At 50.6% G+C, this 12,538-nt stretch overlaps 1 protein-coding gene across 1 annotated transcript in view; it reads left to right on the top strand.

Annotated features, from left to right (window-relative positions):
• LOC146839361 (glutathione S-transferase P 1-like) overlaps positions 1-12,538 on the top strand; it is a 113,495-nt gene that overhangs the window by 55,163 nt on the left and 45,794 nt on the right. The window contains exons 4-5 of the mRNA XM_085651362.1: positions 2,154-2,241; positions 8,763-8,866. Coding sequence (XP_085507488.1) covers positions 2,154-2,241; positions 8,763-8,866 — 192 coding nt within the window. The remainder of the gene's footprint in view (positions 1-2,153; positions 2,242-8,762; positions 8,867-12,538) is intronic.

Below are 12,538 nucleotides of genomic sequence, written 5' to 3'. Positions count from 1 at the left end.
TACACCATTCAATATGAGTTGCGCGTCACAAGGGGCAGTGGAGATGAGGAACCTCCTGTCTCAGTGACACTGCATGCACAGTTATCCTCCAGTGGCACACAACATGCCATCACCACTTTTACACAGCCCTGCATGTGGTCCCACCAGGCCACGCGATGGGTGCGCGTGCCCGTTGGGATGCAGTGTTGCAGCAACCCCTGATGGACGGGGTTTGGTCCCGGCTTCTTCAATTGGTTAAGGGGGTATACCGTAACCCGAGGTTCAGATTCACACAGTTTAATCATGTAAATCAAACCTACCACGTCCCCCATCTCAGCAAGCGTCTGTTCCCAATGCCTGCCCCTTTCTGTCCCTGATGTGCCCTGCAGGAAGCGGGGTTTTATCATATGGTGTGGGATTGCCCAGTGTTGCAACCGGTCTGGCTTGGGTAACAGCTATAGCTTGACATATGTTTTTTGCATGTGCTGCATGATGCTGTAGATGTTTGCCTGCTGCCCTGGTTATAGCAGCGGTCTCCTTAGATACATAAAATTCAATAAACAGATTTTTTAAAAAACCCGGGGCTAGGATAGGATGTGTCCACTAGTCTGAAGAAGAGGAATGTGGTCAGAGTCATCACGGGGTGCGTCTGTCTTCCAGCTAGAGAAAGGCGGCAATGCTGGCATCTTTGGAGACCAGCATTCAATCAATCAATCAATCAATCAGGTGGCTTAAACAGCGCGCTACTCACCCGTGAGGGTCTCAAGGTGCTGGGGGGGGCAGCTCCGGATCAGTCGAAGAGCTAGGTCTTGAGGTCCTTCCTGAAGGTGTGCAGGGTCGGGGAGCGTCTGATGTTCACAGGGAGCTCGTTCCAGGTCTTGGCTGCGATGTAGGAGAAAGCTCTATCGCCTGTTCTGCGTCTGCGGGTGTGAGGGACCTCTGTCAGGGCGAGGTCAGCGGAGCGGAGGTTCCTCTTGGGTACGTGGAAGGAGACTCTCTCGTTGAGGTATTTGGGTCCGATGTTGTTGAGGGATTTGTAGGTGTACGTGAGGAGCTTGAAAGTGACCCTCTTCTCGACGGGGAGCCAGTGAAGGTCTCGTAGGTGTTGGGTCATGTGCTCGTGGCGTGGAGTTCCGAGGACGAGTCTGGCTGCGGCGTTCTGGATGGTTTGGAGTTTGTGTAGAAGAGTTCTTTTGCTTCCGGCGTATAGGGCGTTGCCGTAGTCCAGTCTGCTAGTGATGAGAGCGTGGCTGACAGTCCTTCTGCAATCGGGGGGATCCATTTGAAGGTCTTGTGGAGGATGCGCAGTCAGTTGAAACTGGTGGAAGCGACGGCGTTGATCTGGCGGTTCATGGAGAGGGAGGAGTCGAGGATGATGCCGAGGTTTTGTGCGTGGTCTGTGGGGGTGGGTGGCCACCTGGTGTTGTCCCAGGCGGAGGTGCAGGGGCCGTGGATGAGGACCTCGGTTCTCTCTGAGTTGAGCTTCAGGCAGCTGTCTTTCATGCAAGCTGCGACGTCCTTCATTCCTTTGTGAAGCAGAGTCTGGAGTCTTTGGGTTTTTTGTGAGTGAGAGGATGAGCTGGGTGTCATTGGCGTAGGATACTATGCTGAGCCCGTGCTTTTGGACGATGGTGGCAAAGGGGGGCCATGTAGATGTTAAAAAGCGTCGGGCTGAGCGATGGTCCTTGAGCAGTTGATGTCAGTGGGTTTGGAGAGGAAGGGAGGGAGCCTGATCCTCTGGGTTCTGCCGGAGAGGAAGGATTGGATCCAGTTGAGGGTGGTTCCTTGCATCCCCGCATCTGGAAGTCTGGCTGCGAGTGTGCGATGAGAGACAGTGTGGAAGGCTGCAGAGAGACTGTATCAGATTGGCTTGATTGTGTACTCATGGGCTCTCACTGATAGGGAGGGAACCCCCGAATCTTTGCCTCATGGCCTGACAGTTCTATGAGGTGCACCTTGATAACAGCACACACAGGGACTCATGGGGTGCCCAGGTGAGGATTTGAACTGTACCCCTGGTTCATGTCTCAGGTTATCACCTGCGGCTGATCGGGTGCTCTCATCCTCTGAGGTTCGATCCATAGCTCCCTATTCCTCAGGATCCTCTCACTGGGGCTTTAGGTGCCATACTCCTCCCAATGCATTGATTGTTTCCTCTTTCTCCTCCTTTTCAGCTCTTTGGGCAGTTACCCATGTTTGCCGATGGCGATTTCATCCTTTTCCAGTCCAATGCCATTGTCCGACATCTGGGACGCAAATACGGTGAGCACCAGCCAAGGAAGTGGGGGGCAGGTAATCTTTTCTCCAGGCAGATGTAAGGAGTGAGGTGAAGGAGACATAACTTAGAGGGAGTTGAAGGTCTCACAAATGCTCAGTTCAAAGAAACTCTGTTTGTCTCAGGAAGCAACGAAGCCCTCCGTTCACCAGGTGTAGTTAGCTGGCTCTGTATATACCATACCAAAGTAAGGTATAGTGTGCATAGAGTCCAGGGAGTCCCCAGAGGTATAGCAGAGGCTAATTTAGGTAAGTACCTACAGCTCTCTTTGTAGTAGTGTGTGCAAGCAGTTAGGCTTATCCAGAGGGTGTGTGTGATCATGCAAGGGGAAAAACTCCGGAACCAAGTCTTCTGATTAGGTAGGAGGGTTTATTGGAGATTGTTTTTTTCTTAATGATAAAACACACAAAAAATAATCACAGTCAGGTGGACCCAGGGAGATTCTATTCTCGAGTCTCCTTAGTGGTCCATTCCTCTTCCTTCTTCTAGCTTCAACGGTATTCTCCTCCTCTTCTCCTCCCTCATCCTCGGTACAAAGAAGAGGGCGTCAGGTTAGTGTCTGTACTCTTTTTTTTTTTTTTTTTGAAACCGTTTATTGCAGTTTATAGAAGTTACAGGTATGGGCCTACAACCACACGGCCGGCCGCTAGAGCATCAGAAGCATATTACATACATACAGCAAAAAGCTTTCTCAGCGGTGCACAGTAGGAAGACAGGAGTGATCAATGGTGCAGGCCTCACAGCTCCATGCCCACAGTACGGTTCCGTTTTCTTAATACAAAACAACATCAACAAACCACAACCGCAAGGCAACCCTCGATCCAAAGTGACAACACGTGCTCCATAAGTGGGGGATCCACACCAGCAGCAAAATTCTGAAGAGGGGGACGGGAGTAGATCAGGGACTGGGGGACCGCGCGCCCGCGGCCGAGGGAGGGGCGCCATCTAGGGAGACGGAGCCGGCGAGGCCGCCGGTAGCAGCGGCGGCTCACAAATACCCCCGCGGTAGGCGTTCCAGGGGCCCCAGAGTTTCATCCACGCCCCAGGCTTACCCCTCGCCACATACACCACCTTCTCACGAAACATACACCAATCCATATGCTCTTTCCAGGCCGACACCGCAGGGGGCCTCTGGGATCCCCACAACTGGGCAATATCACGCTTGGCTATCATGTATCCCAGAGTCACCCACCGCGCCTGCGGGACCGAGTAGTCATTTGGTTCCCAGACATTCAGCAAGCATCTCCTCGCTTCAGGCAGCAGCGTGACACGCGTAACCATTCGTAGAACCTCATGCACACCACGCCAGAATCGCTCCACCTTCGGGCACTCCCACAGTATATGCATGAAAGTCGCCAACGCACCACAGCCACGCTTACACATTCCATCACCGGCAAAACCCATACGTAAAAGCCTTGGCCCCGTCACGTAGACCCGGTGAAGGATCTTGAGCTGGACGAAACGAAGGCGAGCCGGGATGGCCACCTCTTTCGGAGAGGCCACCGCGGAAATCCAATCCTCGTCGTCCAGCTCCAGCCCGTCGGCAACCCAAGCCTCGCGGAGACTGGTCAGCAGACACGATCTATCGTTAATCAATTTTTTGTATATGAGGGAGATCGTGCTGTCCGGGACATGGCCATCTAGCACCCTGTCCTCCAGGGGGGAAGACTCCGGAATGGATGCAACATCCGGGAAGACGGAGCCCAGCGCATGGCGGACCTGCAGGTACCGAAAGTACTCACTGCCCTGCAGCTGAAACTCCGCCTGCAGCGTCTCAAAAGTTTTGAATCCCCCCCTCGTCCAGAGATCTCCCACCGTGCTGATTCCGATCGTGTCCCACTTCTCGAAGCCCTTCGACGTCCACAGGGAGCCCAACCTCTCAGATGCATACAGCGGAGACGCTCGGGTCAAACGGTCCTTCCACCCCATAGCTGCATTAGCCGCGTGCCAGACACGCACCATGACACGCGTCGGTCCCGTCAAACGGGAGTCGGGCGCGCCAGAGTAGAGCGCTCGATTATAATCGCCACCGGGCAGAAGCGTCCTGTCCATCTCGAATGCCGGGTTCAAGGCGGGCCCGTAAAGGCCATGATTAATTGCAGCTAGTTGGGAGGCCCAGTAATACCGTTTGATGTCCGGGAGGGCGACCCCTCCGTCGTACCACGGGAGCGTCAATTTAGCCAGAGCAATACGCGGCCTCCCGTCCCAGAACAGGCGCCGCTGGAGGCCCTCCACCTCGCGAAAGTAGCGTGCCGGGACCAAGTCCATGGTATTCTGGAGGGCGTAGAGGAAGCGCGGCAGGGACATCATTTTAAATAAGGCCGCTCGGCCGAGCGGCGAGAGCGGCAGACGCCGCCAGCGCACCACGTCCTCCCTCAGACGCTGGAGGGGGGGCAGCAAGTTCCGCTCATAGCGGGCCTCCGGGTCGAGAGTGATATATATACCCAGGTACCGGAAACCCTGGGAGGCAATCTGAATCGGGCAGTCCCGTGGCAGGACCGGGGCCTCCCCGGAGAGCACATAGACACAGGATTTCGCCCAGTTGATGACCAGGCCTGAGTTGCGACCGAAGGAGCGCAGAACATCAACCAGGACGATCAGTGACTTGCGCGGGGAGGCGAGATACAAAAGGATATCGTCAGCATAGAGAGACACACGGTCCTCATGCTCTGGGGTCCAGCGGAGACCACGGATAGAAGGGTGCCACCGCAGCCACTCCGCCAGGGGCTCCATGGCCAGGGCGAACAGGAGAGGGGACAGGGGACAACCCTGTCGCGTGCCCCGCCCCAGCGCGAACGGGGCAGATACTCGCCCATTCACCACCACCTGCGCCAACGGGCCCGAATATAGCAATTTGACCCAGCTGACGAAACCCGGGCCGAACCCAAACTTCGCCAGCATCGCCCAAATATATGGCCATTCGAGATTATCAAACGCCATGGTGGCGTCCAAGGACGCCAAGATGGCCGGCTCCCGCACAAATGGGACACGCGCGAGCACCCCGTGCAAGCGCCGCAGATTAAGCGCCGTGTTGCGGTGCGGTATAAAGCCCGATTGGTCTTGGTGGACCAAATCGCTCACCACGCCAACCAACCGGTTGGCCAACACCTTGGCGAGGATTTTAGTGTCTGTACTCTTAGTGGTTTTCCTGTCACCACACCCACGTGCTCTAATTTCACCACTCCGTGCTCTGGTTTTAGTGAAAGGGGATAGCGTTCTTCTGTCCTGAGTAAATTTGGGGCCATGCCTTACAGGTGTGTCCCATGGTCTTCACTCCCACCACTGTCTTGAAAACATACCGAAAAAATGGCACTTGCCTGAAGCCTCGGACCTCCGGGGTCGTGGCAGGGGTCGTCTCAACCTCCTTCTCCTTTCTCGGGCTGTCGGGGGTAGCCCTGTGGAAATCCTTCACACTCCGGGGAAATTCCTCACAGTCATCTTAAGGATCCGGGTATGTTCCGTCCCTCTCCGTCTTCCGGTCTTTGCAGCCTCCGAGGTTGTCCTCTCCTTACCGTTTTCTCACGCTTCAGCTTTTCACCTTCATTTCCCAGTCGGCCACCTGCGTCATCTCCTCCGGGTCTCTCATCAGTCCAGCCTCAGACGTCATAGTGACATGCATCTTGGCAGCTAAACCGTTCTCTCCGTAGTTTGTTGGAGAGAAAGTTGCAGCCGTCAATGAGCCTCAGTGTGTCCGCGATGCCTGACCACAGTGTGTTACGCCATTATTGTATTTACTCAATCAAGACTGATACACACACTCAGAGATTGAATCCAGACCAATTGGGTAAATATAAAAAAGGTATACTTATATTTTATTTCTAGAACCAAGCAGGACGTGTTACAGGTAGGTAAAATATACTTGGTAATGATTTCGAAAGCAGTTGCATTATACAATTATTACTTTTAGAATACTTGTTAGTTACTTTTAGATAACTTTGAGTACTGGGGTGGTAGGCCTAGATCCCACACCTACGGTTCTTACAATACACGGTAAGTAAGACTTTTTATACTTTGCAGCTTAGTTCTATTTTCTCCATACAAACATCAGTTTAATACTTGGAACATTTTAGGCCCAAAATTTCTTAAAATGGGTTGCTATGGGAGAAAAAGTGTTAGCGTTTCTCAGATAAGTACACAAATTACGTGTTGGAGTTTTGGGGGTTAGGAGCAAGGTTCCCCAAGGTCTACATGGGCACTCAAGTTGCACCAAAAGTGGCACTGGGGCTGCTGGGTGCAGATTGCAGGGGCCCAATGTTAGCAAATTGGGCTATGGAAGCCTTCGGTCAGGGACTGCTGACGAGCAGGCCACTCGGTTGTGGGAGCCATGCTCTTGGGGTTAAGGTCAGCACTGCAGGGGCCAATGACCAGCACAGATGCTTCACCACCAGCAGTAATGGGGCGGCCAGTGCAGGGTGCCGAAAAGGCGTCGGAAACCCTATGCTCTTCAATGGAGACCTTCGATTCAGTGACGTTGCTTCAGGCTCGGGCAGGGAGACTCCCTGAAGGTGACCATCAGCTGGAGAGGTAAATTGGGATTGTGGGGGATACCTGTACACCATCGATTGAGCCACCCAAGACCCTGGGGCATCGGGTGCTGGGGTGTCTTCAGGTGTCTGCCTTTCTTACCCGCTCCGGTCACAGTCGGGGGGACACTTCAGGTGAGGCTGCCGGTGTCGTCTTGAGGCTTGAGGAAGGTCGTAAATCACCATATCCCAGGTCAGGATTGCTGGAGAGACCTCCTCTTGGTAGTGGGCCACTCGAACTCGGCCCATGGGCATTGGGTGCAGAGTGGTGCAGAATTGGAGAGTCACCTGAATCTGGATTCTGGTCTTGAAGTCTTTATTTGAGCAAATCCGGTGCTCACAGGAGACAGAGTCTGTAAGGTGAGTTTAGGGCAGGTACTCCGGGCTCTGGAGGGCTGCTGGCTCCTGGGCATGCCGGTTTCTTCGCTGTAGGCAGGTCAGGGTTGGGACAGGCCAATAGGGCTTGGGCTAAAGCAGTAGGTGTCCTCTACTTCCTGGGTCAGCATGGCTCTTCGTCCTTCTTCTTTCTTCCTCAAATCTGAGGAGGCAAGGTTCAGGGTTGTCCCTAAAAAATACATTAATACATTTATGGGTGTTTCAGGGGTGTGCAGGTCGGGACCCATGAGTCCCTTCCTTGGGGTGGGTACACCCCCTATTATGCTACCCTCCAGTGGGAGGGGGCATGAGCCTCTCCCTAATTGACGGAGTCCCCCATCTTCGAGATGAAGGGGACTGAGATGTGTGCTTCACCTTGCCTCCCCCACCTGAGGGGCGGGGTTGGGGAACGTTGGCCACACCTCTCTTACTAGCTTGGTTTTACCGCCTATTCTCCTACCCAAAGTTGGGGCCAGAACTGGTGGGAGCCAGTTGCTGGGGGCAGAAAAAGGCAGGGACAGCTTCCAAAGGCAGCAGGCCTTTGAAGATTCCCCTTCGTGGACCCAACCCACCCTGGGGAGGAGGCATAACACCTCTGCCTAGGATGGAATTTGTTTCTGCACCCAGAGAGCGGAGGCTCTTCACCCAGGGGCTCTGAAACCTTTCTGGTGGTGGCAAATGGCAGGCGGCAATTCAGGAACCACCCCACGGCGGGTCGATTTTCAGGGGACATCTCTAAAATGCCCTCTGAATACATTTTACATTAAATCCCATTCTGGCATCAGTGTGGGTTTAATGTGCTGAGAAATATGCTACCAAACTTCCCAGTTTTTCGTAAAGCTATTATGGAGCTGTGGAGTTAGTAATGACCAACTCCCAGACCATATACTCTTTATGGCTTTACTGCACTTACAGTGTCTAAGAATGGAATTAGACACTGCAGGGTTACAGGGCTCATGCCATTGTGCCCTCACCTGAGGTCTAGTGTACCCTGTTAGAGGGGTGATCTTACCTAGGCCTCAGGCAGTGGGTTGTAGTCATGGCACATGCCATGTCAACTTTTCACTTTCTCTGCACAAAAACACGCAGTCTGCAGTGGCAGTGTGTGGGTGTTAAGGTGCAGGGCCTTTAAGGGTGGCACAATAGGTGCTGCAGCCCTTAGAGGCCTTTCCTGGTCACAGTGCCATTGGTACCCATGGTACCTTTTACAAGGGGCTTACCTGTGGTCAGAGATGTGCCAATTGTGGGTACAATGGTATAGTCTTTGGAAAGAAAACAGGCCATAGGAACCTGACGGGCAGGGACCCAGGGCACATAAAGTTAGGTTGCATCAGATGTCAGGCAAAAAGTGTGGGGGGGGGGGGTATCCATGCAAAGAACAGTACTTTCCTACACCAGGGTTCAAGGAAGGTTTTGGCACCCGGATGTGAAAGAAAGAAGCCTAAGAAGGGAAGGTTTCCAATATGCTTTCCTGTCCTCATAAGAGGCTGAACGAGCATTGACTGGTTGTGAAGCCTACATCTTCCCAGACTTATAAATCTCTGACTATTCTCACCTGTGGTGTGTGTCGCTTCCATTCCACCCTTCTAACACCTCTGCTTCCCTCACAGATCTCTACGGAAAGAACACCAAGGAAGCTGCGCTCATTGACATGGCCTACGACGGGTTGGAGGACCTGAAAGAGAAGCTTTTTCGTCTCATTTTCCACGAATGGGTAGGCTTTTATCTATGTTTACGTCAAGGTGGCCACCAGAAGCCTGAGTCCTCTCCTCTTAGGGATTGACTCATGACGCCAAGAGAGAAATCTGCCACAGTCCGCGAGACAGGTTAGGCTATTGGGAAGCAGGGAATTTCCATCCCCCCAATCTATCGCTCCGTACGGTGCAGAGTAAGTCAAATCAGGCAAGTGCGTAGGAGCCAGTCCAACTCTGCACATTAGGAGGCTCTGGGCCTGATTATGATGTTGGTCGAAGTTGCCTCCGACCGACATCTCTGCCTTTCGAAACCAAACGACCTTGAGCCGGCAGTCCGGAACCGCAGTTACGCTGCAACTGAACCATTTCCCAATGGGGTCTTGTGCAGCAGTCAGAAATCGGCCCCAGCACAAGCTCCCATAGAGAAATGGGAGTTACAGTAAATCCCTGCACCACAGTGCAGGGATTTACAGGGGGGCACTATAGATGCTCCCCAGGCCAACAACCGAAGGCCGTGGAAGCAGGGGGCCCTGCCAGGGGCCCCCAAAGTCGCTTTCTGACAGGCTTACCATGTCAGAAAGCGCGACATGGAAAGCCTGTCGGAAACCAACATCATAATGCGGAAGGCGAAAATGCCATCCGTAAGGGATTATGTGGCGGGTGTGACTGGCCGGTTTGGAGTCCGACTGCCATCATTGAAATACGGCAGTCGGACTTCAAACCATGGATGTCTGTCGGTAAGCCTCCGACAAGCAGTTGGAGGCTTACCGACTGACATCCAAATGAGGCCCTCGATGTCTGTGCATGTCGCTGATTTGAGAAAAGGATGCCTTTAATTTACTGAGGCCATGATCCTGACCTCTTGACCTCACCTTCATTCTTTAATGAGATCCTTCGAAACAGATGGGCCTGGTCAGAGGAGGAGTGGGCGGGGGATAGTAGGTTCTCTTCTGTTTTGGGTGGCATTCATCTAGAAAAGAGTACATAACTCCCTGCCTTTCGTGAGAACACCAACAATGTGGTAAGAAATGTTTAACATCTATGCCTTAGAGGAATTTAAAGAGAGCCTAGAAGCACACAGGACCAGTCCCAATTGCGTAAAACATGTCCTGAGAATACTTCGTCCCTCCGGGGGCTTTTATGGGCGTGGCATTACTGTCAACGCCTATCCAGGATATTTTGAAAAGTTGTGTGGACAGTTATGATAGGATGAAACAAATCTAGGGACTTGATCTACAAAGCATTGCAAAGGTCACAACCACACTGACTCGGCGGTAGCAACCATTGAAATGCTTTTGTTATTCACTTATCCCAGATGAAGGGTCAGAAAAGTGTTTTGAGTCCTAAAATGGGACTCTAAATCAATACAGATCCGATATCTAGAAAGGGTGTGTTGTACGCGTCTCTTCCAAATACCAAATTGCTATCTATTGTGTCAATGTTTTGCGTCTGAAATACAGTCGCAAAACATTAATATTTTACTGACAACTCAAACGAGGTGTGTGGGATGACATAGTTTTGTTCTGTAGTAGCATATGGTTGAAAGGAATATTCGTTTACTATAATGAAGAAAATGTGGGGATTCTAAGTATGTCAGCTGTACCAGTGCTTGGTGAGGGATGAGGTGCAATAAAGAGCTGTTCAGGTGCTTAATCACCTTGAGAGTGTTTGCAGCGTTTGCATGGCACACCTCGCAGGTGGTTGGCCCTTTCCTTTGGGGCCCATTCCCTTTGAGACACCTCCCCCGTTGTTAGTGAGAAAATAGGAGGCAGTAGTCTACGGGACGCTGCCTCCTCTCCAATACATTTAAAAACAAGTAAATATTTATTTTTAAATGCAATCCCTTTTCCCTTAAAGAAACTAGACGGTATTTTTTTTTAAAAAGCATGTGCTTTATTTAAAAGAAATCAGAGACATGATGGTCTGCTGACCCCAGCAAGCCACTCCTCCCTTGATGGCTTCCAATCACAGTTGATGAGAATGGCCACCTACCACATCATTAAGCATGAGGTGGGCTGGATTCCAACCCACTGCAGTTGAAATTTTAACAACCAACCTATTAGTACATTAGGGGGTTCTTAAAATTCTTTAATTTTGAATAAATCCCCCAAAAAGTGTATTGACGGCGTAATCACTTTTTTCCTTTTTAAATTTTTTGTGGTGTAGTAATGACACAGTACGGCTGTCACACGCAATCAATGGATCTTTTTGAAAAACGTCGCCAGGGTGATTAAATGATAAAAGTGCACAAAAGTGCTGGACGTGACAGAAATATATACAATGCTGTACAAATTGTTTATAAAAATGCTCATTCAAAAGCCATCTGTCCTTAAGAACGTGAAACTCCAGTCCGCCTGGGACTTTGTTTGCCTTTCACGTGTAGTGGAGAGCATAGGGTATAGATTTGGACAAGCACGTCCACGTTTCGACCCAGAAGAGTGTATGATTGGAATTGTAGTCACGGCGGGTCTTCTTCAGGACAAGAAGGACATGAGGACAGCCAGAGGGAAGTTAATGAATACCAAAGGAAGTCTTCAAGGATTGATCCACCGTAGGTTGGATTCAGGTTAGTGATCAGAATGAATCACATCAGGGGACAGTAAAGGAACTGTTTGGTTGCTCTCTCGTGCGGCTCTCAGAATGAAAGGCCTTTCGTGTCCTTTTGTCCGGAAGAAGACTCTCTGTGACTACAATTCCAATCACGCACTCTTCTGGGTTGAAACGTCGACGTGCTTGTCCAAATCCATACCCTATTCTCTCCACTCCACGCAAAAAGCAAACTAAGTCCCAGTCGGACTGGAGATTCATGTATTTAGGGATGGATGTCATTTGAATGAGCATTTTTATGAACAATTTGTACAGCACTATATATATTTCACTCACTTCCAGCACTTTTTTGCACTTTTATCACTTAATCACCCTTGCGCCATTTTTCAAAAAGTTCTATTGATTGCGTGTGCCAGCCGTACTGTGTCATTACTGCACCACAAAACATGTAAAAAGAAAAAAGGGATTAAGCTGTCAATACATTCTTTTTTTGATTTATTCAAAATTGGTGTATTCTTCTTTTTGTTATTGAATTCTTTATTGATCAAGGGGCATATGTATCAAACGATTTTTTAATCGCAAATGCTGCGATTCGCAAAATAACAGCGTTTGCGATTAAAAAATCGGTAATCGGGATGTATGAGCCAAATCCCATCGCAAAATTAAGGAATTGCTAATTTAGCGATTTCTTAATTTTGCGTAAGCATTTAAGAAATCGCAAATTGCGATTTCTTAAATGATATGTAAAAAGCACCCCAGTTGTGCGAATTATCCTTAAGAAATCGCAAATTACCACCAACTTCCAGTTGGTGGTAATTTGCGATTTCCTTTAAAAATGCCCTTTTTTTAATTCTACAAAGTGCCGCGTGGCGCTCATACATGCCCTTAGGGCATGTATGTGCGCCATATGCACACACATGCTCATTTCAGGGGTGCATCAGGGTGTCATCATGACACCCTTGCACCTTTGAAATTATTCTCAAATTGCGATTAGCAAATTGCGATTCGCTATTTGAGAATTACTTCCCATTCATTCCTATGGGTCTCCTGGCCCATAGAAATGAATGGGCAGGTATTCCTTAATTGCGATTTCGCAATTTGCTAATCGCAATTAAGGAATTTTAAGAAATCGCAAAAAGTTTGCA

This window comes from Triturus cristatus, chromosome 4_1 (assembly GCF_964204655.1).
Source record: "Triturus cristatus chromosome 4_1, aTriCri1.1, whole genome shotgun sequence".
In the NCBI taxonomy this organism is placed as follows: Eukaryota; Metazoa; Chordata; class Amphibia; order Caudata; family Salamandridae; genus Triturus; species Triturus cristatus.
The sequence above is the reverse complement of the archived record's forward strand: the minus strand, read 5'-3'. Positions and strand labels throughout refer to the sequence as shown.